General features: G+C 42.7%; 2 protein-coding genes across 4 annotated transcripts in view; both read right to left on the bottom strand.

Annotated features, from left to right (window-relative positions):
• The window catches only part of LOC108902674 (potassium channel subfamily T member 2), a 36,026-nt gene extending 16,973 nt beyond the window's left edge, over positions 1-19,053 (bottom strand). Inside the window, exons 1-10 of one of the 3 annotated variants that reach the window (XM_018704621.1) lie at positions 18,177-19,053; positions 7,529-7,608; positions 6,515-6,617; positions 6,147-6,209; positions 5,215-5,263; positions 4,709-4,768; positions 3,858-3,932; positions 3,499-3,582; positions 2,558-2,652; positions 1,725-1,905 (exon numbers count right to left, since the gene is read on the bottom strand). In XM_018704621.1, coding sequence (XP_018560137.1) covers positions 1,725-1,905; positions 2,558-2,652; positions 3,499-3,582; positions 3,858-3,932; positions 4,709-4,768; positions 5,215-5,263; positions 6,147-6,209; positions 6,515-6,617; positions 7,529-7,608; positions 18,177-18,265 — 879 coding nt within the window. In that variant the 5' untranslated portion in view covers positions 18,266-19,053. The remainder of the gene's footprint in view (positions 1-1,724; positions 1,906-2,557; positions 2,653-3,498; positions 3,583-3,857; positions 3,933-4,708; positions 4,769-5,214; positions 5,264-6,146; positions 6,210-6,514; positions 6,618-7,528; positions 7,609-18,176) is intronic. The other 2 variants (XM_018704620.2, XM_018704623.2) reach the window with 2 other exon arrangements.
• A 1,143-nt stretch (positions 19,054-20,196) lies between these two features.
• Positions 20,197-23,590, bottom strand: qtrt1 (queuine tRNA-ribosyltransferase 1). Its single transcript, XM_018704556.2, has 9 exons — positions 23,273-23,590; positions 23,074-23,142; positions 22,838-22,976; positions 22,535-22,729; positions 22,282-22,420; positions 22,108-22,183; positions 21,879-21,988; positions 21,420-21,504; positions 20,197-20,845 (listed from the first exon to the last, which is right to left on the bottom strand). Exons 1-9 carry the CDS (start codon positions 23,561-23,563, stop codon positions 20,693-20,695), a joined length of 1,257 nt encoding a protein of 418 aa, XP_018560072.1. The 5' UTR covers positions 23,564-23,590; the 3' UTR covers positions 20,197-20,692.
• Positions 23,591-23,687: the final 97 nt, after the last annotated feature.

The following is a 23,687-nucleotide window of genomic DNA, read 5'->3' as shown; positions in this document are numbered from 1 at the left end:
TTGGCAGACTTCAGAAGTAACAGTCAAATTTCCATTTTTTGGCATTATGCTTTGTTTAAAGGAAAGTCTCCAAACTGGTGGAAACAAAAATAAGAAATTACCTAAATGGTTGGCTTTTCATCTCATTTTCAAATCAATATCCTTTTAAGGTTCAAAATTACACAAAATTACTTCAAGAGGTGCATTTCCTGTAGTGCTGTAGCGTGTGTTGTCTTCAGTTACAGGAAAACCAATAGAGACAGCAATAAGAAAAAGACAGTAGCTGAATCCTGATGTGCTCTGTGGCTCCCCTGTGCAGCCTGGAGACTGGTCATGGCAGGACTCAGAGTCAGACAGACGAACACACACACATATACACACACAGGGTGGGGGGGGTTGGGGCTAAGGGGGGGCCAGTTTCTAAATGTCAAGGGGTATTTATGGATGAAAGATGGGGAGAGGGAGCGGGGAGGATGACATGGCATCCATGTTGGTGATGCACAGATCGCCATTTCTTTATGAGTCAACTCGTGAAAGTTCAACGAATGTATCTTCACGCTCGTGTCTTTAGTTTGTGTGAGGGTTTTTGCCATCACATGGTCACAGCTGATGGAAAAAAGAAAACAGTGAGAACGTGTTCAGAGACTGATAAGGCATGTGTAGGATGCAGCCCTACACCTACTGCTTTTTTATGTGATATAAAAAAAAATAAATAAAGAAAGAAAAGTTACCAAAGCTGTGTAGCGTCATCACAAAAGAAATCCAATTTACAACAAAACAAGAGTGGTAGTCAACCAAATCACCTGTGAATTGTTCATGAGTAGTGTGTGTGTGTGATTTGCTGAACAGAGAGTCTCTCCTCTAACTGCAGGTAAAAAACACATGGAGGGAATTCCTTCTATTAGCACTTTCACATCTTTTGTTAGACACACTGGCTACCTGAGGGAAAAAAGGTTTATACAAATATGAGGAACAGCCAGTAGAATACAGTGGAACTGATACGTTTGTCAAGGGGTTTTTAGCAGTCCCTGTGCAAATAGTGTACATATGTGTGTGTTTGTGTGTAAACGGTTCCTGTAGTTCCTTGTCACGAGCTTCCCTCTGTGGAGCAGCTAAATGACAGGAGAGGGATTTGGGGAATTGAGCGAGTAAAGAAGACACACTCTCTGGTCTCTGAACAAAAATAGTGTTGTAAATCTACGTAGGATGCAGTGAGTCATCGCATTATTGTGCAAGGGGGGAAATACAAGACTTCTCAGCCTAAAGGAGTAAACTTTACTGTAATGAGCTTACCAGAGAAAACAAATGGGGTTTTGTAGGTTGCAAACATACCCCATCTGTTAATTTGGGAATTTACTGATCACTTTGAAGGCATGTGAATCAGTATGTTTACATGCACACTAATATTCCACTATTATTCAGAACATGACTAGGATAATATAAACATTATATTCTGTTCTGAGATTTTTCTACCTCTATCTAAACTGGAGGACAGCCTAGCAGAACACTGTTGGCTGCTCCCAAGGTTAAATTGAAAATAAAATGCAAGTCTGGTGAAATGGGTTTTTGCCTTCGGGGATCATTGGTGCATCAAACCAATATAGTTTTTTGGATCATTTCTTAAAACTCATTATTAACGCTTTCTATTGCATCGCATTACACTCAGACTTTACTACTAATCACATTTTCTTTTTATCATCTGCTTCTCTGTCCTTGTATCAAGGGTTATCACTGTCAATTCTCACCTGGATGGGAAGCACGATGAGCGCCACAAAGATCATGATGACCACCAGGAGCTGCGAGGGCCAGATCTGAGGGGTGACATCTCCGAAGCCCACTGTGGAGAAGGTCACCACGCAGAAGTAGAGCGAGTCAAACAGGGTCAGGTTGTTGCCCGCTCGTTCGAGGTGTTGGATCCCGCAGATGCTGAAGGACGTCAGTGGGGTGGGAAAGATGGACAAAGCAGGAATAGGAAGTGAGCATCACTGAGAAATAGACTCTACATGCTGGGTGAAGTATAGGTTGGGCCTTGTGCGGACCATTATCCACGGAGAGCTGAATTTCACCCTTGTTCATATATGAATGACTTTGCATGTGTGGAGACGGGGGTGGATGCACACTTGAGCGCCTTTGTGGGACATTGTATCTTTGTATATATAGATGTGCAAACGCAAGCTGTGCATATTATTGTGATCTTTAAGGGACAGATGAGTCAACAGGCAAATGTCAACCCTGAAATGGTCAGAGAGCTTAATTCTTGCTGTGTGTAGGATCTTCTGGATTAGCTCAGGCTTTCACACCAGATATGCAGCAAGCTGACACATCCTCCACTGCGCTGAACCAATTGGCGGTTGTCATTTCAGAGCACTATCTCACTCTTGCAGTTACCAGTTACCTTTCTTCTCTCTGTCTTCCTCTCTTAGCTCCAGAAGCTTTTTATTCTCCTGTCTCTCATTTTTTCCCCTGCATGTATCACAATATTGCTTGTCCACCTCACCCTCTTTCTCCTTTCTTTACCCTCTCTTTTCTTTCCTTGTTGCCCCCCACTCACTTCAGTGTCAGCAGGAAGGATACCCACCATGTAAACATGAGACAGACGAGTGTGCTGATAAGTATCACCACCTGGTTAAACATGGCTGAGTGCGTTCGCTGGATTGCCCTGTGGAGATCATTCTGCAGACAGACGGACAGACAGACAGACAGAGAGATACGAGTAAATGTATGGAAATGACAACAACCCGAGTGCTGCATTGTTAAAAGGGCTATTTGCAAGTTTTCTTTGCCGCTGAACATGGTATCTCGCTGGGAGCAGGTGGTGGTGATGGTTGCTTGCCAACAGCTTCAGCGTTTACAATACAAGAGGTTAGAATAAGCCCTGCAGCTGGAGTGAGATGCTATCGGAAAGTGACGAGACAGGCCGGCTGGGCTGTTAGCATGCTAACTTTAGAAGAAGAAAAGAAGAACACAACTAGAAACAAAATGTTGATGTTGCTTTCCACCACTGGAGACAGCTCTTTGTCGCGAGTTTGATGCTGAACTCATAACATTTCTTCTAGTGAGAAAACAACTGTTAATGCTAACACTGGCTATAGCAATAGCAAAACTTTGAAATAGCTCCTTTAAAGTGTGAGATGAGGATAAAATGTGGTTAGTGAATGGTAGGAAAAAGACAATAAAAAGAAAGGATGAAATATTAATTCACTATAATATTAATGTATGCATCAAAAACTAGATAAACATGGCAACGTGCTGGAATATACAATAAGTTAAGCTAAGTTAGCAGGACATGATGGAACAGGTTGAGGCGGTGAATGCAAAAAGTTTAATTACCAAACCAAAGCTGCAAATTTAAATATTTTTCACTAATTTTACCTTTGTAGCAGAGTGTTTAAGATAAAGCTAGTGAGCTGAGATGGCAGAGACAGAGAGGGGCAAATCACACACCAACAAAATAACATAACAGAGATGTTGAGATGACACTAATGGAAAAATTGGACAGGAAGATGGTGCTTCACTCACTATCATGTTCTCCAAAGCGTGTTTGGCCAGCCAGCAATTGAGAAATACAGGGATGAAGAGATTTCTGAAGGAGGGCAAAATCACCTGTCAAGAGGAGAAAGCTTCAGTCTACTTGGCATCTGTCTCATCACTTTTTTTTAAACACATCGCATACAGTTGCTGGATCTTGTCACATCTTGTGTGAACACGTGCCTGTTGTGATACCCTTCCTGTACTACTGTAGGAGATATTACACATGTAAAGAAAGGGGGGTGGGGGTGGGGATGTGGTGTTTGACAGCCAAAAAGAAAGAGTGCCTGAGAGACCCCCCACCCCACCCAACGCTGTCACTGCTCAGTAACGCGTATCCTTCCACTCACAGTGATCATGAAGGGAATGGCGCTGATCATCTCCAGAATGAAGGGGACACGTAATACTTGCTCCCAAACGTTGCCCTGGAAACACAAACCACACACAGGGGTCAGGAAACTCTATTGTCATGGCGACCTTAGGGGATTACCACATAACAGGCCCGGTTGCAGAGAGAGGAATGGGAGAAATTGATCGGCTTTTGAGCCATAGAATAGATCGGGATGTATAAGGGTTACACAACTCCCTTGTGTCCTTTGAGAGAAGAAGCAGCATTACTCAGTTTCCACTAAGCTTTGCCGTTCAATTAAGATGTCAGCCGTGGCTGTTTTTATGTGTCTGCTGCCTGCATATGGCTGGCCTGAATCTGACTAGTGTAGGTGGACAGGCACAGTGTATGTCCACAGGAATCAGTCAGCTCTAAATGCTAAGGCCTCTAGCCTCCAGAGTAATCTGCAGAGAGACCCCTTCATAGGCTTATAGTGTCAAGTACATCAAAGGCAGGGCAACCCGTTGATGGATCGGCCCCCCACTGCAGCAACACAGGGGCCTCCCCTAAAGTCTTTCTGATGTATCAATAACAGGACGGTGCTGAGGAAGCCTCAAGGCCCGCTGAGGTGCTTTCCAAATGCAAGAGCAAAGGAGAAGCATCAGGGGGGGACAGACAACCTCGGTTTAGAAGAGAGGACACACAGAGCAGTGCAAAGTGGACAAACACTCCCCTCAGGTGTATCACACACATGCACACCCACACACACACACACACACACACACACACACACACGCCACACATGTAGACATCATAGCCACAGACATCACAGAAGGCTTCGGACTGGGCCTTTGGGGGCCATGAGTAACTCACCTTGTAGCTTAGATACACGAGCAACATAGTTTCTGAAAAGCTGATGAAAGCCACAAGCACCTGCAAAAAGAGAGAGAGAGAGAGGACGAGAAATGTAGAAATACAGACAGAGGGAGAGCAGAGAGGAGTCGGAGAGACACCAGAGCAGAGGGAAATTAGGAGTCGCAGAGATGGAAGAGGAGAGCGTGGGAGGAATCAGTAGGCGTGCTGATGATTGAGCTTCAGAGGGAACAGGTTTAAGTGAAGCAAGAGACAGCCTGGTGTCTGATTGTGAACATATACATGTATGTGACTGTACTCCACATATAAATATATGTCAAGTACAATAATCTGATTTCGTGCATTTAAGCCCTGAAATGTTGTGGCGTGAATTAATTGCCCATAAACCAATGGAAGAAAGGAATGCAGAAATATTGCTGTGCGCCTGTGTGTGCATTCATGTATGAAGAAATGTGTGTAAACAGACTGAGGCCTTGTTTACACAGGAGCGTGCTGATCTATCTGACCTGCAGTGCCCACAGCGGTAGCGGTCTATCCACCCAGATGATCAGTTTCCTATGGAGCAGAAGAAAAGGAAGGAATAGAGAGGGGAGGAGAGAAATGGGACAAAGAAAGACAAGAATTAAAAAGCAGACTCCAAAATGGACAAGTTATTAAAATTCTTTTCTTCACAACACAATGACACTACACAGGCACCATGAACACAACTCACTTCACTACATTAAATTTAATTATGCTGTTTACAAGTGAGCAACAGTGGAGTGCACAGCTGCTAGCACGCTTACGTTGTAGGAGAAAAGTAATATTCACACAGTCAAATGGAATTTTACAGCCTTATTTTGAGAGAAAGACGTTTTTTTTCTTTTCTTTTTTTTTTTTTCAAAGACACCCTGGGGCTTATCATGGCTGCTTGGCTGCTTGCCTGTCCGCGTTCTTATTTGCTCCTACGAGTCTGCTGCCTGGAGCAGGAGGCAGCCCATCCCTTCCCTGAGCTCACTCTGTCAGGCTCCTTATTCATTTGGAGCCAGAGCTTAGCCAGTGTCACCAGCCACCAATTAGATCAATAGGTCCCCGAGCAGGAGACATGGCATAGCCCGAAGTCCGTGTGCACTTCCTGGTTTCTCTCCATCTCTGTTGTCGTATATTACATACTTTATCTCCACTAGATCACTGTTGATTAGGCTGCACAGGCACTACATACGTATTATGTTGACAGCTAATCCATAGAGTTGGATTGTGACAAATGAATGTGGATCTGTAATGCTCAATATCAACATTGTGAATTGTATCAGTTAAGTGAAGTTGCATTGATTGTGTTATACAACATTTTCGAGCGGGGGGCCGGTGTTGGAGATGCCAGTCCTCCAGGGTGCGTGGTTTCATGGTCCTTGTCTGCAGGCCAAAGCTATCACTCCTAATTAGAGACTTGTATGCTTACCAGTCAAACTCACTCCAGGCCCGGGATGATGTGTTTTGTTTGGTGCAGTTCACTCCGCTCATGCTGCAGGGAGAGAAAAAAAAAAGGCCACAAAAACGATTAAGAGAGTATCTTCTTGTCTGGCTCCTCTCTTCACTACTGGGCACGACCCTCCGCTCGGTCCAAAATAACAGTTTACTTTCCTGATTGCATCTCCACCCTCCTCTGTTCTATCGCCATAATCTCACATCCAGTCCTTTTACGGGATACTCTATACACATTGTTATCTCATCTATTGACCTGGTGCACTTGTTCCTGCTATCTTGCCTTCACACTCACTGAGACTTTGTTTCACCTCATTAAGCCCCTGTTATCACCATTTCTCTCACCAGTCCTGTCTTTCCTCTTGCGGGTTGTCCAATAGGACTCTGACAATGTAGAGAAGGCAGCTCAGCACTTTGAGAGCAAAGTTAAACATTCGCACCCGCAGACCTGCAATGCAAAAAGAAGATGATCAGGCATTAAAAATAAACATCAGCAGCTGAATTTATAAAAAATAAATTTTACTACATTTTTTTACATGATTAGAAATGTTTCGAGTATTCTTCATGCATGATTTAAAAATGTGACACCATATAAAGCTCTGTAGGATTTTTAGACTTAGTAATGCACCCACAGTAAGCCACAAAAAAATGTATTAGAAGACACGACACAAATAGTACAAAAACAGAATAGCTCCGGGGAACCATTAGCAGCTCATAAGCCATTTATCACCACTACCAAAAAGTCAGATTGTTCTCATCTCATCTTTGCGATAAAGCGTTTGCAGCCCTGGTTGACTGACAACGACTGGCTTTAATGTAGCAGAAAATGTATACAGTATTTTATCTTAACCGTGGAAAGCTGATCTTATATGCTTTGCACCTCAGTTTATATTGCTATTACAGTATGTTATTTAAGCAGTGATTAGCCACTTAATAAAAAAGGATGATGGCAATAATTATCTGTTAATGTTAAACTAATTAAGCACATAATAAACCTGACATACACACCTCTTTCTACTTCAAGTTAAGGTTTAATGAATAACTGTTTTAATGACTTTAATTATGCAGGGGAAAATAAATATAAAGGTGTAACATTTCTCTAAATGAGTCTACAGACTAAGTCTAAATCACTGCACAGACATTTAAAACAGTCACAGAGAGTGGACAGGTTGAACAACTGATGATGAAATGCAGGGCAAGAGTGACAGCACATCACACGCTAAAATTAAACACGTGTCTTCAGTAAAAGAAAAAATCAGAGCAACTCATGTGGAAAAAACAAAACAAACAGCAGACGGGGAATTCACCCAAAGAGCTACAGACAGAGAGAGATGTGATCCCAAACGCGGGGCAACTCACTGGATCTTTGGTTTTTGATGAAGAACAGCTTGAGGCGCTCCTTGAAAGTGTTCTCATTCACATAGAACTCTACCTGCACCCTAAGAGAGGGATGGAGAGAGACGGGCAGAGGCAGTGAGAGAGAGCTGGAGATAACGAGGGGGGACAAGAGAAAAAAAAAAGAAAAAGAGGAGGAAAATGTTTGCATGAGGCGCTACAGGTGATTGAAGAGATAAAACACTTCTTTTATGGAGTCAAGGGACAGAAGAGAGAAAACAAGTGGAGGGCTGGGAGATAAAAGAGAATAGAATGAATAGAATAAAGGTGAGGAAGAAAAAGTGTGCAATTGAACAAATTGGAGATAGAAAGGGCGATAATGATTATTTGAACACTGAAAAGTATGGAAATAAGACACTGTGGCTGGCTGCATTAAAGACTAATGGGTTTTGGAGGAAATGGTGTTCCTGCTTGTCCGCCTGCCCATAGGCCCAGACAGCTGCAGTCAGTCTCGTTATCTCCACTGATTAAATATAGAGCAACAAATTACTTCCCTCTGATGTTTCTGCTGAACATGGGAGGCCATAATTACTGCTCTTTCTCCCTTTCCATTCTGGCACCCTCCTGTTAGAGGGACACGAACACACACTTACTGTACGCACACGGGGCCCAAAATACACACCTGCAACCAGGTCATTAGGATTATTAGACCATTCACACACCTATCAAGAGACATGATGAAAAAGAGACACTCTTCAGACAGCTCGTACATGTGTAGAAACACTTAATCAGGCAGACTGAAGGTGACTGTATTTCCTGTCTGACCACCTCGGGAGAGAATTCTCAGTGGCTCTCCTTTCATCCTATGGAGGGGAAGAGTGGATGACTCAGGTTGAGGATGAAAAACGCCAGGCCCGGCTCACTGGTGGTCTCCTCACAACACACAGACAGATGAAAGAGAGGCAGAACAACTGCAGTCTATTCTCCTGTCTGCAGGAAGAGGAAGAGGTAGCGGTGAGGGGTTGGTGGAGGAAGGGGGGGGTCTTCCCAGGGTTCCAGATTGACGCTATACCAGTGACCCCACATGTTCAGACACGCACACAGAAAAATGCTTAAAAAAAGAAGATAAAAAATGCACCACCAGTCTCAGCAACATTTGGGGGTGGTGGGGTAACTTTCCTTAGTGTTGCTATAGCAACACGGGATTCGTTGTCTTTTTCCCTCCCTCTCACATGAGCAGATGTGAGCAAACACAAGTACAGCGAGTGTTCAGCCATTGGAGCTGATAGCCCTGCTCCAACTTGTTGACGGCTCCCCCTTTGCTCTCAGCTGACAATAATGCTTTTGCACACATGATGGAAAACAGAGGAACATGCATGTACGCTGAGCTCCCCGGGCTCCAAAAAGCCCAGTGGTGTGTAATTGCACCTTTTGATTCGAAAATGACTTTGTTTGAATTTCTGGAGAGATGGGACACCCTGCAGTATTTTTCATAGACTGTGGGGAAAGTAAGGAAAATGTATGCGTGTATATGATGGTGTGTGTGTGTATATCTGCATGTGGTCAGTTGTACTGAGCTAATCGACCACATAACTGCATGAGTTCTTTAATGCACAGAGCAATCAAACAGTCAATACCATGGTTGCAAAAAGTACAGTGGACCATTTTCAGGAAATATTATCACTCATCCATATAAAACATCAAGGCTGGGAAACAACAGAATATCTGCACTGGCACTATAGTGATTAATTAACAATTACAGATTGAGATGATGTTATATAAAGGTTTGCATCTTGCAAGAAAAGGTTAGAAAAAGTTCAGGCAGTTAAAACTTCCAGGAGGGGAGATGTGATGTGGATACTGTTCTCTCCTTACTTTGAAAAACACTGAGGCTGAAAAAAGAACATATAACTTATACATTATTGGTGGAAAAGTCTTTACCAATGCATCCAAGGCTAGACTTCTGCCAGTGAAAACGCTGGCAGCACCAAAGAACTCCTCCTTTCCTCTAAGGATCACCAACAGGGAGTCACAGCCAATTTTTCTATTTTTATAGGGTAAATATACACTTTTCCAACCAACATTTAATTAGCAAATTAGCAAAATTATAAGGAAACATAACTGGGTTTATTACAGTGATGATCTTATCAAGGTGAATTACTTATTAGAATGGAAAGAGGATATAATAAATATAATAAAGCCAGTCTATATACAAGCACACAGCCAGCAAGTGACAATATTATGACTAGAAATATGCATTTAGTTGGATTTCCCACAGCTGTACTATGCTACAGCTCTCAACTTCTGCTGAAAAGCTCCACTGTGGAAAGTTTTGGGTTATCATCCTCATAAAAAAATAAAATAAAATAAATAAATAAATAATATTTTACAACCAAATCCATCAGGCACTGCACCTCCATGTCTGACCATGACAATGTTTTTCAATCCTTTGCCAAATCTCCAGTTTCTTATTGCCTGTTTGTTATTGCCTTAGGACACTTAAAGTGACATACGTTCCTAAATCCAACCATCCCTGCATTTCTTTGTTCATTAAAGTCCTTAAAGCCTCTTTAGGCTGTGTGAGAAGATAAGTTTCCAGGAGGAGAGGATCATTTCAGAGGTCATTTTGCCCTTGATGTGTTTCTCTAAGCGAGAGCTTTTCCACTTGAGTGTACAACAGAGGATGGAAAGTAAAGTGGAAATATAGCCCAATAAAGAATTGAGCTGTGGGATGGATTGAGAGTCAGGGATCTTTAATCTAAGGGGAGGATGGGGGAGGAAAATGCATTAAAAACTCATAAACAGCATTATTTCAAAACGAAAGACACACAAGCACATCACAATGGCACCTCTGGGCAATAGCTACATATCAGCCCCCCTTAAGGCCCACCAAAAAGCACAAGGAAAATAAATGATTAAGTAATTGTTGAGAAAAACTGATTTGGGACACCGTTGCCCAGAAAAACAACATGTCGCTGGATTAAGGAACAACCATTTCAGTGTATCATTTAAGAGTCACCATGAGAAAATATCCTCCAAAGAGATCTGTCTCTCATCTTTGCTCCTCATTCAAAATATAGGTTTATCAGACTAATTATTCTGAGCTGAGCGACTACCATCATCTCATGGGCTTTAATAAAGAAAAAACAGCAGGTTTAACAGCTGGAAACAAGAGTACATGGAGAAAAGGGGAATGGCATAACATTTCAAATCTGAGCCTGGGGAGAGAATTTGCATTTACGTATTTGTGTGTACACTCAGAGAGTTGAAGGCTGAAAGAGAGAGCGACAGAGAGAGATAGAGCGGACAAAAATACAGACAAATTAACAGACACAGACAGATGGACAGACAGACAGAGGGGGACATGCGGAGGAGGATCTTTGAGAGAGAGAGAGAGAGAGAGAGAGAGAGAGAGAGAGAGAGAGAGAGAGAGAGAGAGAGAGATGAACCTTGTTCTCCTGCTGCTTCCACCCATGCCTGTGCTCCATAATGACACAGCACTGGCCATCTAATGACACAGTGGAGGAGACTAAAGAAACCCAAATCTATGCGTGCACAGCAGCACATCACTGGCTCATCACAACCTCTATACACAACTCAGAAATAGTATTCATACCAATACAATAGAAAAAAAAAAAGAAATAAGGTACCCAAGAGAAAAAAATCTACCTGGATAGCTCAGTAAAATTGATGATATTGAAGTTCTTCGGGTTAATTAATGGAAAGCAAAGCAAATATTTGGAGCATGCCTTTGTGGAGAAATAAATCCATAATCATATTAAAACACAGAGTAAGAAAAGAGAGGGAATGAATTGAAATTCCCATAATTAAAAGAGAAAAATCAATCATGAATATGGACACATTGAATCACAGGCTGCCTGCTGGGTCTGTACTGTGTAACGTGGATTGCTGGGATGTGGAAGAGAGGACAAATTGACTATCCTGGCATTTATATCACAAGCCTTTTAAGATGTACAGATTAGAAAAGGCATGGGTTGAGATGAATGAAAATGTTTTGATGATGATAAAAGTGGACCGACATCAGCACACCAGTGGAAATATTTTTAAAGAAGCTTGTTCCCATCTATTGAAAGAAACTGAAGAACTGCTCTATGTAAAATTGCTGTTAGCCATAAACCAGTTTGAAGTGTAGTAGTTGGCATACTGTACCGCTGAAGATGAATGGGTAAATACTGGGGATCCTCTGCGAAAATAGGGCATAGATAAAAGAGCAAAGGCTGGAAAAAGCAGACAAAGACATACAATAATATACACAGACTACAAATAAGGGCAGGGGTAATTCAATGGGATGACAAGAGGCAAATAAATTGCATATCACCACGGGGCCTGCTGTAACAGCTTAAAAGAGGCAAGGTGTACTCTGCTTCATTCAACCAATGGTTGACAGGACAGCTTGTCCCTGACCCAGATACACAACCATCACACACTTTACAGCGTGTTGATGGCAGGTGGAGGAGAATAAAAAAAAAAGAAAAGAAAATGGAAAAAGAGAATATGTGCATGAATCCACGCCACAGAAAGATCCTTTCTCTTGTGGTAAAAGGCACCGTTTTGGCAATTCACAAGTTCACGCTGACTGAAGAGTCAGATGAAACAAAAACCATCAAATGTTTTTAATAGCACTCATCACTGCCACGAAAATTGATTTTAACACCAGATGAATCAAGCAAGTACTTTCAGAATAACTTAATGATGATTGAGACTCTTAAAGATTCCCTTTCTCTGCTTGTCTCTTCATGGGTGTATCATTAAAGGAGAAAACTAACAAGTCTATGTCGTGACTGATTCAGGTACTATTTCATTTTCTGTGCATATGTACTTGTCTATAGCCTCCAACAGCCACTCCATCTCCATCCTCAGTATCCTGGACAAGGCACAGCAGGAAAATGACAGTCATCATTTATAAGAAATACGTAATGTATCCCACAGTATAATGACAGTAAGTAAACGTGCGCTGCGGCTTTTATTCAGAGCCATTTCCTGAACAACCTCTGGGTTCCCATGGACTAAAACTTTCCATAGATCATCGGTGGAAGTCATTCAGCCATTCCTGCCCCCTCACCCCCCCACCCCTCCTGCTCCCTGACGTAACCAGCCTTGCCTCATCCTTTCCTGAAATGATCATTCACTACTTAATGTTTAGGAGGATCTGCTGACACATTCATTGTCCCCTTTGTTTACCCGGAGGAGGAACAGAACACAGCGGTTGCTTCTGTGGAAGACAAAGAATTCCTCTTAACTGCCTATGATTTAAAACATTATAACATTAAAAAACAACCCTCCTACCATGAAACATAATATGGAATTGGTGCACAACTGTATTAAAAGCCATCCAATGACATTCTATCTCCCTGTCTCTTCAGATTATGTTAGCTTGTGGACATTTAAGATTTGATCAAACCAACGTGAGATATCAATCTGTTTCAGAGTCGTCTTCAAATCACCGCTTTGTGGATGACACGTGTGACGCAAATGGAGTGAAACATGAGAGGAAATCGCCTCTATTGCCCATCCCCAGTGTCTCTGGAGCTGTGTGGATTTGAAAGACAACTCCTGTGGTGTATTAAGCTAACTCAGTTTGGGAATAAGGGAGCTACGATCAGCGGACGACTGTGTTTTTGAACCCCCCCACCCCTGCAGTGGCGTGGCACAGCAGCTCCCTGGCCCCACTGCTGATGCCACGAGAACCTTCCAGGAACATCGAACACCGCAAGAGCCCAGAAGTGCTCAGACACATGCTAGTCAGCCCTGCGGCTGTGTTAGTATCCACAGCAGGACGGCTCTTAAGTGTTGACAGTGCTCATCTAACCGAAAGGCTGGTTAGGGAATTCTGTATCTAACTCACAGAAGCCCAATAGAGGCAAAAAAAAAAAAACCTCTAAAAATAAAAGAACCACAAGTGTAGATGACCACCAGAGACACACCCTGCACTCACTCTGCTATCTCTGCCGCCTTGGGCTCTTGATGCCATTACCAACAACAACAATAAGAAGGATACAGATTATATATATCCAATATGTTCATGTATCTTTTTACTGTATAGATATATTTCAGGTTATCCGCACCTTGCCACAGGATGCTTTGGATGCTGGCAGGAACAAAGAATCAAATTTAATAAACTCTGACTGTGCGACCAAACTGAAGTGTCTCTCACTTTGCCTTCAGGTAATGTCCTCCCTGTACTGTACACAGCCTTCTCACAGAGAGAGCAGTTCACCAAGGCATCGTGTGCACAATATTCTTCGCAAAACAGGATCATGCTCAGACTGCATATGAGCCCTCCATCCTCCCACCATTGCCCTCTCATTTGCTCTCAAACAGACATATCTTTAGTGTTCAGCCCTACTGGCAACCTTTTCCTTTTCACCAATATGAATTAGGATTTTGGGGTTTTTTTGCTTTTTTTTTTAATTAATAAGAAGGGACCTTCATCAGGTCTGATGCTTTGGTTGTAATTAAACCTACCAGGCTCTAGGAATTCTATGCAGAGCCCCACCTCCCTCAATTAATTTGCATTAGCAACTGGGTGTTTTTATGTTAACTTAACTCTAGATGTTTATTGGCAGAATTATGTGCGCAGCTGTGAGGGCACGCACGAGAGTCATGAAAGAAGTTATGAGGTCTCCCTGCTCCCTCATCACCCCTTCTGTCTCACCCAGCTTCAGATCTGATAAAATCACCTTTTCACAGAGTGACTCCTCTCATCATACAAGCCATCTGTATTGCTAATAACCTTCCTTTATGCCAGCTCTGGCTCTGCAGACATGATGCATAATACATCCACGACTCTACAATTCTCGACAGAGATTGCTATCAGCTTTCAAAACTGGCTTACAAATGGTATGACTGAAACTTGCCTGAGCTCTGAAAGTCTCCGTAAATGACTCTGATGTCCACCTTATAGTGAAGTCAAAGCGTAGCGAAACTGGCATGAATATTGACAATATTGATGGATCATGCTCTACAGTGGCCTTACTAGATTAAGGCTTGACTGGAAAAATTAAAAAGGAGGCAAAGGGAGCAGGAGTATGGGGAGAGGATGGCAGAGAGTAGAGTAGACTGCGACAGAGATTGATTGAGGGGAGATGTGGAGGCGACAGCCAATAAGAGATTGTTTTAAGGACAAAAGGCTGTCATTTGTATGGTAATCCTGGACTCTGAGGAGAGCTCCCGCTGAGTCTGTCTATTGTGGAGCAATGGAGACTATGCTGTATTTCATTTCACCTCAAACAAATTAGGCATACAAGCAGAGCTGTGCTGGGAATCATGTGTGTTTTTAGGTATGAACACTCTATCGACTCTGTGGAAAATGGCATATTGCTCTGCAGTTTTGGAGCACAGTAATTGCTAGGCTAAAAGCCAGAAATCCATTCTTTTGGGTTTTTAAAAAATGTACAAAACAAGTTCATTTGTCAACAAAAAGCACTGAGGACACGAAGATAGGAGTGACTGGGTGAAAGACAGAAAACAAGCTTACTTAATGGCTTGCTAAGATTTACAAGAAGTCAGTGATTAATGTTAAAATCAACAATGAGCTGAAAAAAATAATCCATTACCAGGGTTTATTATCAAGCTCATTTTAGTTAAAAACCAGACAGCCCCTTTGACTGGCAAAGTCCTTATCACCAGCCTGCAAAAGATCTGCGTTTTAATTGTTTAGTCATCTGGCATTTCCTCAAAACAGAAGCCTCTGACTCACTGCCAGAAAACATAACAGGTGTCGGTGTAATCAGAACAGTGGCATTAAAAATGCTCCTACTTCTCTGTCCTTGACACATTTCTGTAAATGGTGGGACACACATTCACTTACTGATCAATTACCAGGCACAGTCTTGATTAAAGTCGAGGGAACTACACAGATGACGATAATTGGCCATTGCAACCAAACTTTCAGCAGCAGACCTCTGTTCAAATTCTGCCTGCGAGAGGCTTGTTACAGTCTGAGCTAGATAAAGCTGAGTGAAATTTCATTTTGGTTTGCTGGGTTGGACAGAGTCTAATATGTTTAAAGCTTTGCATGTTTTTAGCCAAATCTTGTTTCAAGATGAAGAGCAGTGTCAAATTAAAGTATGAAATATTCATGAGTATACCAGGAGGGCCAGGGCACCCCTCTCGCCTACACAAACCACAGCACCACAGGACACAGGCCCTCTAAAAAAATACAAACACTGCCAGAGTTTTTTTTAAGGGAAGAAAAAGGAGATTCCTATGTGTGGCATAAATTATTAAATCAATTCCCATCTTTAAAGGTCTGTGCTGAAAATTGCCTCACCTGAGAGCCTTTCAGTGGCTCCCGCAAAATGTATTCCACTGAGTTACAGGAGAGCTCTTGAAAGGGGAAGAAGCATGGTATTGGAGGCACTTCAATCAAAACTATGATGCAGAGGAGAGGGATAGAGGAGGGGGGCAGCAATGTATGGACACACAATGGCACACACACACACACACACACACCCAGAGGGAGCTGAGAGGAGAAGAGGGCAGGGAGAAGGCCCACAGACTGTGACAGAAGGGGGGGATTATAGGACTCAGTAATGTATGTTTTTCCGAGAGTGCAACCATATGTGTCAAGGAGATAAGTTATGCGTACACATGTTGACATTCTGATGTGTGAGAGTGTGTTTGAGCTGGGATGCGGTCATACTGTACAGAGCCATCTGTGGAACCTGGGAGCAACTTGGTTCTTGAGGTGGGGAGGGGAGGTGTGGGGGTTTGTTAAGGGCTACTCCTAGATTAATGGACCATGGCAGACAAACTCTGTGTGATTCAGCCATAATTAAGCTCTCTGTCACTATCAATCACAGCTCTCGCTTTCTTTCTAATCAGTCCATTTTATTGCAGCTAAAACTCCCTGGGCGCTGAGATCAAAATCTTGACCCTCTGACAATCTTTCTCAAAAGTGTCTGGATGTCTATAGATGAGAGCATGCGTGCACATGGATGCTCAGACACACACACACACACACACACACACAGATTTATCAATAGAGAGTGGCAAACACAAACGTAACTGCACACCAGAGGTTCAAAGGACGTAATTTCCTCTATGCTAGATATAAATGCACATAATTAGGATCTGCCTACTGTATGAAATGGGCATGTGTGAACTGGACATTGCAGCTCTGCAAAGTGACAAAATAAATTTAACATACGCAACCCACACAATTTTAACTGGAGCCTCTTTGCCTTCTAGAGCCTGTAAAGTGATCAACACCAGGATATCCCTGAAAACTCTCATCTACATCCTGTGCTTAAAGGGTATTACAGCACATCTGTGGCACTGACACACAGTCCTTATGCTGACTGTCTCAGCAGCCTCCAAAGCAACCAAATGAATCACATCCGCACCACCACAGTACACCTATGGTGTTCCTGTGTCGTTCATTTGGGTGAAGTCATCCACCGTGTTGTTGGCTGTTTATGTTTTTGCTCACCTTTTTAAGAGGATGAGGACTACAAAAAAAGGCCCTTTGTGTCTCATGGACTTCCAAGAAAAAAACAAAAACAAGAAGTAACCCCCACCCAACCAACCCTCATCACTGAGCCCCTGTAATCAGGTGACTGAGATCACACTGCACTCTGGCTCAGAAGCATCAGTCCTTGGGCAATAGCTAACAAATTACAGAAGGCCAGAGGAGCATGAGCAGAGTGAGCGGGCCTATTTAGGTTTCAACCGTGCAAAATAAGAGTCTGAGAGAGGTCAGGGACACATGGTATAATAGCTTGATTTATCACACAAAAAGACTGACTATAGCGCTGACTAGTTTCAGTGATAATGAAAAGCATTATTAGGCCACTGTGGTAACATGTCATGTACAACATAGCAGGCAGCGTCTCAGTTATAAACCCTGGCAATGGCCAGATTTGAATTGGTCATTTCTTCCACGCTTTCAGTGGCAAGTTTCCCCAATTATCTGATTCGAAACACCCACTCAAGTCCACAAGCATTTTGGTCCTCGTTTTCACCTAGCAACGGGAGACACCGCGCGTGAAATGAAGGTTAAGGTTTTCCATTAGGCTGCGTAATGAAATAGCCAAATTAAGCAATGCATATCATACAGCACGTCAGATCTACAGCCCTGCAAGTGCAGTCTAAGCAAAGGTTAATTGCCAGTTACTGAAAGCACCCACTTGAAATTGCTTGCCCAGGTGCCAGATGGTTCACTGTAAATCTCAGAAGTTATGGCAGGAGGAGTAACATAAATATGGTGACATACGATAGGTCTGATTGCTCGCTCTTCATTTCCTTGTTCCTGGATGCCACCAGATGATCTTTGATGTTTCAGGCGTATGAAAATAAATTAAACAAACGTTGCAGAATTAATATTGCTGTCTCAATCTCTTTTGAGTATTTGTCACATTTCTATGGCTTAATAAGTTTATTGCTTTTGGTGTGATAGTATTGCATTAGCAGTATTAGCAACATTCGCTTCTGCGCACACAGGGGAGAGGGTAAACCTGTTGCAGCATCCATAACAACAGAACTGCACAGCTGACGGTAAAATACCCCAATCACATTATTTCGCCAAAATCCACGAGATGAAAACAAATGGGTACTTTTTAGACAAGGTGATGTGACGCTCTCGTAGCGCACAGATGCGCAACGGATTCAGTGCGCCGTGCGTAAACGGCGCAAGTAGCCGCATCCTTACCTGTCGTCGGTCTGCCAGTCCCCGAGCAACAGGTCTCGGAACCGGTACCGAGGGGGCAGCGGGAGCACCTCCTTCTCCAGTTCGACCATGGTCCTCCTCCTCCTCCTCCTCAGAGCCCAGAGACAGAGACAGATATCACCGCAAACCGCACCTCCGCGCTGAGGAGGTGGACCCCCCCCAAATCCAACTCCGTTCCTCTTCTTCTTCTTCTTCTTCCTCTGCTATTCAAAACGTAGATTAATGAAGAACACATTGATACACCTCATGGTGTCGTCTTCGATCTCCCTCCTGAACAGGAAAAAATAATAAATAAAATAAACTTCTGTCTTTCCTGGCGCCCGTCACTATGCAGCTCTACTTTTCTCCCAGCCGAGGCAACAGGTCGAGGATGTTCATCTGTCGGTGCGTAGGGGAGGCTCCACTCTCACTGTGACAGCTGGAGAGCAACTGGTTGTCTCCCTCAACACCAGCATCCTCCCTGCCTGAGCTCCGCATGGACGCACTGACTGCAAATGTGTAGCCAACCGTTGAGGGACAATGTACTGTTGCTCCGACTTTTCATTTCAGCAGTAACCAAAAAAAGCACCAATAACTACAACAGCACTCAAAAAATAAAATAAAATAAGACTGAATAATGCAGAATACGGCGTCCACTATCAACATCTGCGCTGCGTTATGAGCAAAACACTCTTCTCTGTCATCTTGAATAATGATAAAAACTACCACACATATAAACGTGATTCCCCACAAAAATGTCTATCATAGCCACTTCTGTGGAGACCTGCGCTCATCGAGAGTCTACAGCGACGCTTACGTATATTTATTTATCGCTCCTGAGTGGAGAGCTGTAGTTTTCTATCTCTGTAGCTTCCATTAAATATCAGAGGCTTAGAGTCAGTTTAAGGGAGCACATATTACGTGCTGGGAATTGTTTTTTTTTTTTTTTTTTTTTGCTAAAACACATATGGGAACACATCCAATTTATTTAGTGCACAGCTTTGATCGTGTGCACATTTCATTTTCTAGACACTTAACACGATTTTGCACGGCTTGCCAAGTGAGCTCCGAGTGCTGTTCTCTCACCGAGCATCCATATGCTAAATATAATCAAAACACACAGTCTGAACGGAGGGTGCTCAAGGGAAAACATCCCTACTCACGAACAAGATCCATAATCCCATTAGATATTTTAAAACAATGCAGTCGTTACATTGAAAACTAGAAGTTCCTGTGAATGTGGGCTGTTATGATGAGGAAACACAAAAGGTCACTATGGTCTCTCTATTATCATAGCATAATTGCCCTTATGAATATTTTAGTTAGCTCATATCATATCAAATTAATAAACACTTGTAATTAAGGGTATGACCACTTGTACACTACAAACCTTACATGTCTTTTGTCCTGTACACTGCTGTGCTGGATATGAGTTGTCCTGCCACTCAGCTCATGTCACAGGTTTAATCTTGTGGAGCCTGTGGCCACAACAGAAGCCGTAATGAAATTCAAATGTGGTGCTTAAGAGGACTGTTGACTCAAAGCCACAGACAACAGGTGTTATTCAAATTAACTTCCAATGATTAATATTAATCAGGCACAAACAAGCCTCGATAAGCCGGCACCTCTGTAAGCTCCAAACAAAACCTTTGCTCAGAGGGTCAAAAAGGATTACTACCTGCTGCATTCATGAGAAAGAAGAAGATCTCAAAAATAATTTGATGCCATTTAGATACATGCAGAGTTTGGATTGTGAAGAATTTTGTTGTCAGTATTTTTGTGCCCTCATTTCATGTCAGCTCATGTTCCTAATCTAACTGTAATCATATGTTATTTTTATTCTGAGACAGTTGAACTGCTGTTTGCTCTATTAGGAAACTTATAGTCAGCATCATTCAGTTACACTGTCACTGATTTTGTCTGTTTTGCCCTCTGGTGGTCATCATGGCACAAGTACACAGTCTGTACTGAGCTAGGTTTGTCCATCTTATCAAACAGTTAGGTGACAGCTACTGGTCAGATGTATGTTAAAACATTAGAATACATTTATTAATCTTGCGCAATTAGGAAAAATGGAATACGACTGTAACACGCTCAGCCAGAGGGAAAAAAATCTACAAAGGGGTTTGACAGGAAGGCAAAACATTTCATTTCAAGTGGGTGGGCCTAGCTGTGTAGCCATGGTAACAACAAAAAGTGTCTGAGCATATCAGAGGAGATAGTTCATGTGTTTCAAACCTCATTTAAACTCCATTCAGTCTCACATTATCATAATGTGTACTCTGAGGACAATTTGCAGAGGCTGAGTAAAGAAGGTTGTTGTAAAAGACAATCAGGCTTTATCCCTTCAGATCAAAAGCCGTTTCCTCCACCGCCTACAAAACAGGTGATGCAAATACAAATATAAACAAAGAGTAGAAAACAATCGTCCATAAGGAAAAAAAGTCATTTAAAAAGATATAAAATCTCTCAGCCGCTATTTGACATTTAGAGTAAAAGCGGTTTCCCTCCCAGAGTTTCTACTCCAGTGTAACATTGACCGAGGCCAGAGCGTCCACAGCCCAGCTGGGATACTGGTCACGAGATGGGAACATTCGCTTCATGAACGTCCGTATAAACTCAGGGAAATGGCCCTCCACGATGCTCTGCCTCACAGAGCGCATCAGGGTGAGCTGCGAAGAAAAATGTTTGATGAATTGTGGTAAAATATTATTGATTATTGATCTGCAGCCTGAAATCAACTTCTCTTGTGGGCCTTCATCATGTGCGGGTCAGCTGAAGGTCAGGTCAGCATCCTCAGAGCACATAGTAAAAACACTGGCATGCTACTATTTAGCATGGCAACATTTTGGGATAAAGATATTACATAACATTTTGCATAATCAGACAGTGACGCTGTATTTTGGGACAGATCTGTCACAAGAGACAGATGCAGAGACTCTGCATTGTGTTGATAATGTCAGTGCCATTTTGGGGCACAGAAAAAATTGAAAGATTTAATTGCCGTGACTGATGCAAAGACAAAAATCATGTCACACACATTTGTAAAGTTCAACAGTTCCATTCAAACACATTAATGTTGATATGTGACACACAGGAAATTAATGAACTGATAAAACACTACACTTGTAGTAAGTGTTTTTCAGATACATCAGCTCTTTTAAAGCAAATAAAGAACTCAGTAAAAAAAAAAAACACACACATTATGACTACCTTGACTCTACTGTATGCAATTCCTGCACTCACCTGGTAGGCAATGTTATGGATGGTGATATGATGCATGGCTGCAGTGTCACTCTTAAACAGAGCATGCAGATAAGCTCGACTATGTCTGAAACAGAAAACAGACAAATCATTACCATCTTTCTTCCAGTAACACAGTTTTACAACATATTAATGGTGCAAAATATCTAAACATGGCATCAATCACTGCTAACAAACTGCAGGACTTAAAATGTGCTAGTGAATGCTGAGAAAAATAATTGATTATGGTAGTGTTTGATCACCAAAGAAGTAATTCAGTACTGGGCCAGTATGTCTAACTGAGGTCTTCCTGGGCACTACACTGCTTTATGAACTTATTTTTAGTTTTCTGATAAGAAAAAGCCTGATAAGAAAAATGTTTTGAGGATCAACCTACAAGACTTGTCATGTGAGCCAAATCTCCAAGCTGACACAATGATCTGTTGTTTGCTCTCAGCTTACCTCTTACAGGTGGGACACTTGCAGTCTGGGTCTATGGGCTGGAGGTCCTTGGCATATTGCTTGTGTTTTACCTGGAGAGATCCCCAAGGCACCAAGGCAGAGCCAAACCTCTGAGGGAAAAGAGACACAACTGACTGAAACACAGCTGAAATCAGTTTTTAATATGGAATTATGACTAAGTGACAGTTGTGTTTGTGATTTATCAGTCTGTGAGGTAAAGACAGCTTACTGCAGTGCGGGTGGGGAACACGCAGTCAAACATATCACATCCCAGAGCGACACACACCACCAAATCCACAGCATACCTGCAGCATGTGAGGATCACACAAATTCTTTTGTCAATTAATAACACCATAACAGCATGGTTTTCATTAGGAATTTTACTGCATACAGGAAAACATACCCCACACCCATGAGGTATCGAGGTTTCTCTCGTGGCAGGTGGTCAGTACTCAGCGTGACCATCCGCCAGAAGTCATCCTTCTCCTCTCCTCCACTCAGGCCTCCAATGGCAAAACCAGGAACATCACGCTTTGTCATTTCTACAGGAACGGGATGAGATATCTTAAGTGCAAGTTCAACCTTGTCAATGCTAGTACATGGGAACAGAGGTGATCAAAGTGGCAAAGGGATCAAGGCAGAGCAGGGATTTTTACCATCTAGACAAGTCTTGCGCAGGTCTGCATTCAGCCCTCCCTGTATGATAGCAAAAAGGTTCTGTTTGTCTGGATTTTTATTGGCCGCTATGCAGCGGTCCAGCCAGCGAATAGATCTGTGCATGGCCTCCTCCACCCGCGGTCCTGTCACAGTACTGCTGACCACGTCATCCAGCTGCATCATGATGTCTGACCCTGGACAAACAAACAAACATGGAGAGGTTGTGTGTTAGCCACTAGGAGATTGAGGATCCAAGATTTTGTTGCGTAACACTGATTCAAATTATTTTACTGCATGTGCACCCAGGCTGTTCTGTATGCTGATGGATTTCTCAGGACTTAGGAGGATCTCTTTGCCATCATAGGGGGACTTGAACTTGACCCCTTCCTCAGTGACCTCGGAGAGTTCAACGAGAGACACCATCTGAAATCCTCCACTGTCCTGTAAAAAGAGGGAAGAGGTACATTAAATTTCAGCACAAAGCACAGCAGCACTTCTTGTCATCTATGACTGATTTGTTTAGAAAAGCCACACTCACAGTTAAAAGATTTCTCTTCCAGTTCATGAACCCATGTAAGCCATTGGCTTTCTCGATCAGATCAGGTCCCTGTATGCACAAGAATTTAAATGTAAAAACACATTTACTAAAGAAATTATGTCAATAATTCGTACGGCCACTACTAAAGCCCAATAAATCATACGAAAAACGGGACTGCTGTGATTGTAGTGTCGCCTACCGGTCTCATGCCCAGGTGGTATGTGTTCCCAAGACAGATCTGACATCCAAGACCCTCTAGCTGGTCCACAGTGATTCCCTTCAGAGTCCCCTGAGTGCCCACAGGCATGAAAACCGGGGTGCTGACGGTGCAGTGTGGCAGTACTAGATCACATGCTCTTGCTTTTGTTACTGAGCACTCAGCAACAATTCGCAGAGTGAGGGGAGAAGCTGAAGACAGAGTTTTCTTAAGGGACATGTGGTTTTCTGGAGTAGTATCTATATCAGCCCCGCACTCTATGACAGCGGCCATGTTGCAGTGAACATGTGACGTACGGCGGCTGCAGTTGACACTCACGTTGACCAATCAGAAATCAGAAATTTAATCCGAGTGAAGAGCACGCCTATTAGTTGTCCAATCAGAAGCCCAGTTTGGC

The sequence above is a fragment of the Lates calcarifer genome, linkage group LG11, assembly GCF_001640805.2.
Source record: "Lates calcarifer isolate ASB-BC8 linkage group LG11, TLL_Latcal_v3, whole genome shotgun sequence".
Classification (NCBI taxonomy): Eukaryota; Metazoa; Chordata; class Actinopteri; family Centropomidae; genus Lates; species Lates calcarifer.
The sequence above is the reverse complement of the archived record's forward strand: the minus strand, read 5'-3'. Positions and strand labels throughout refer to the sequence as shown.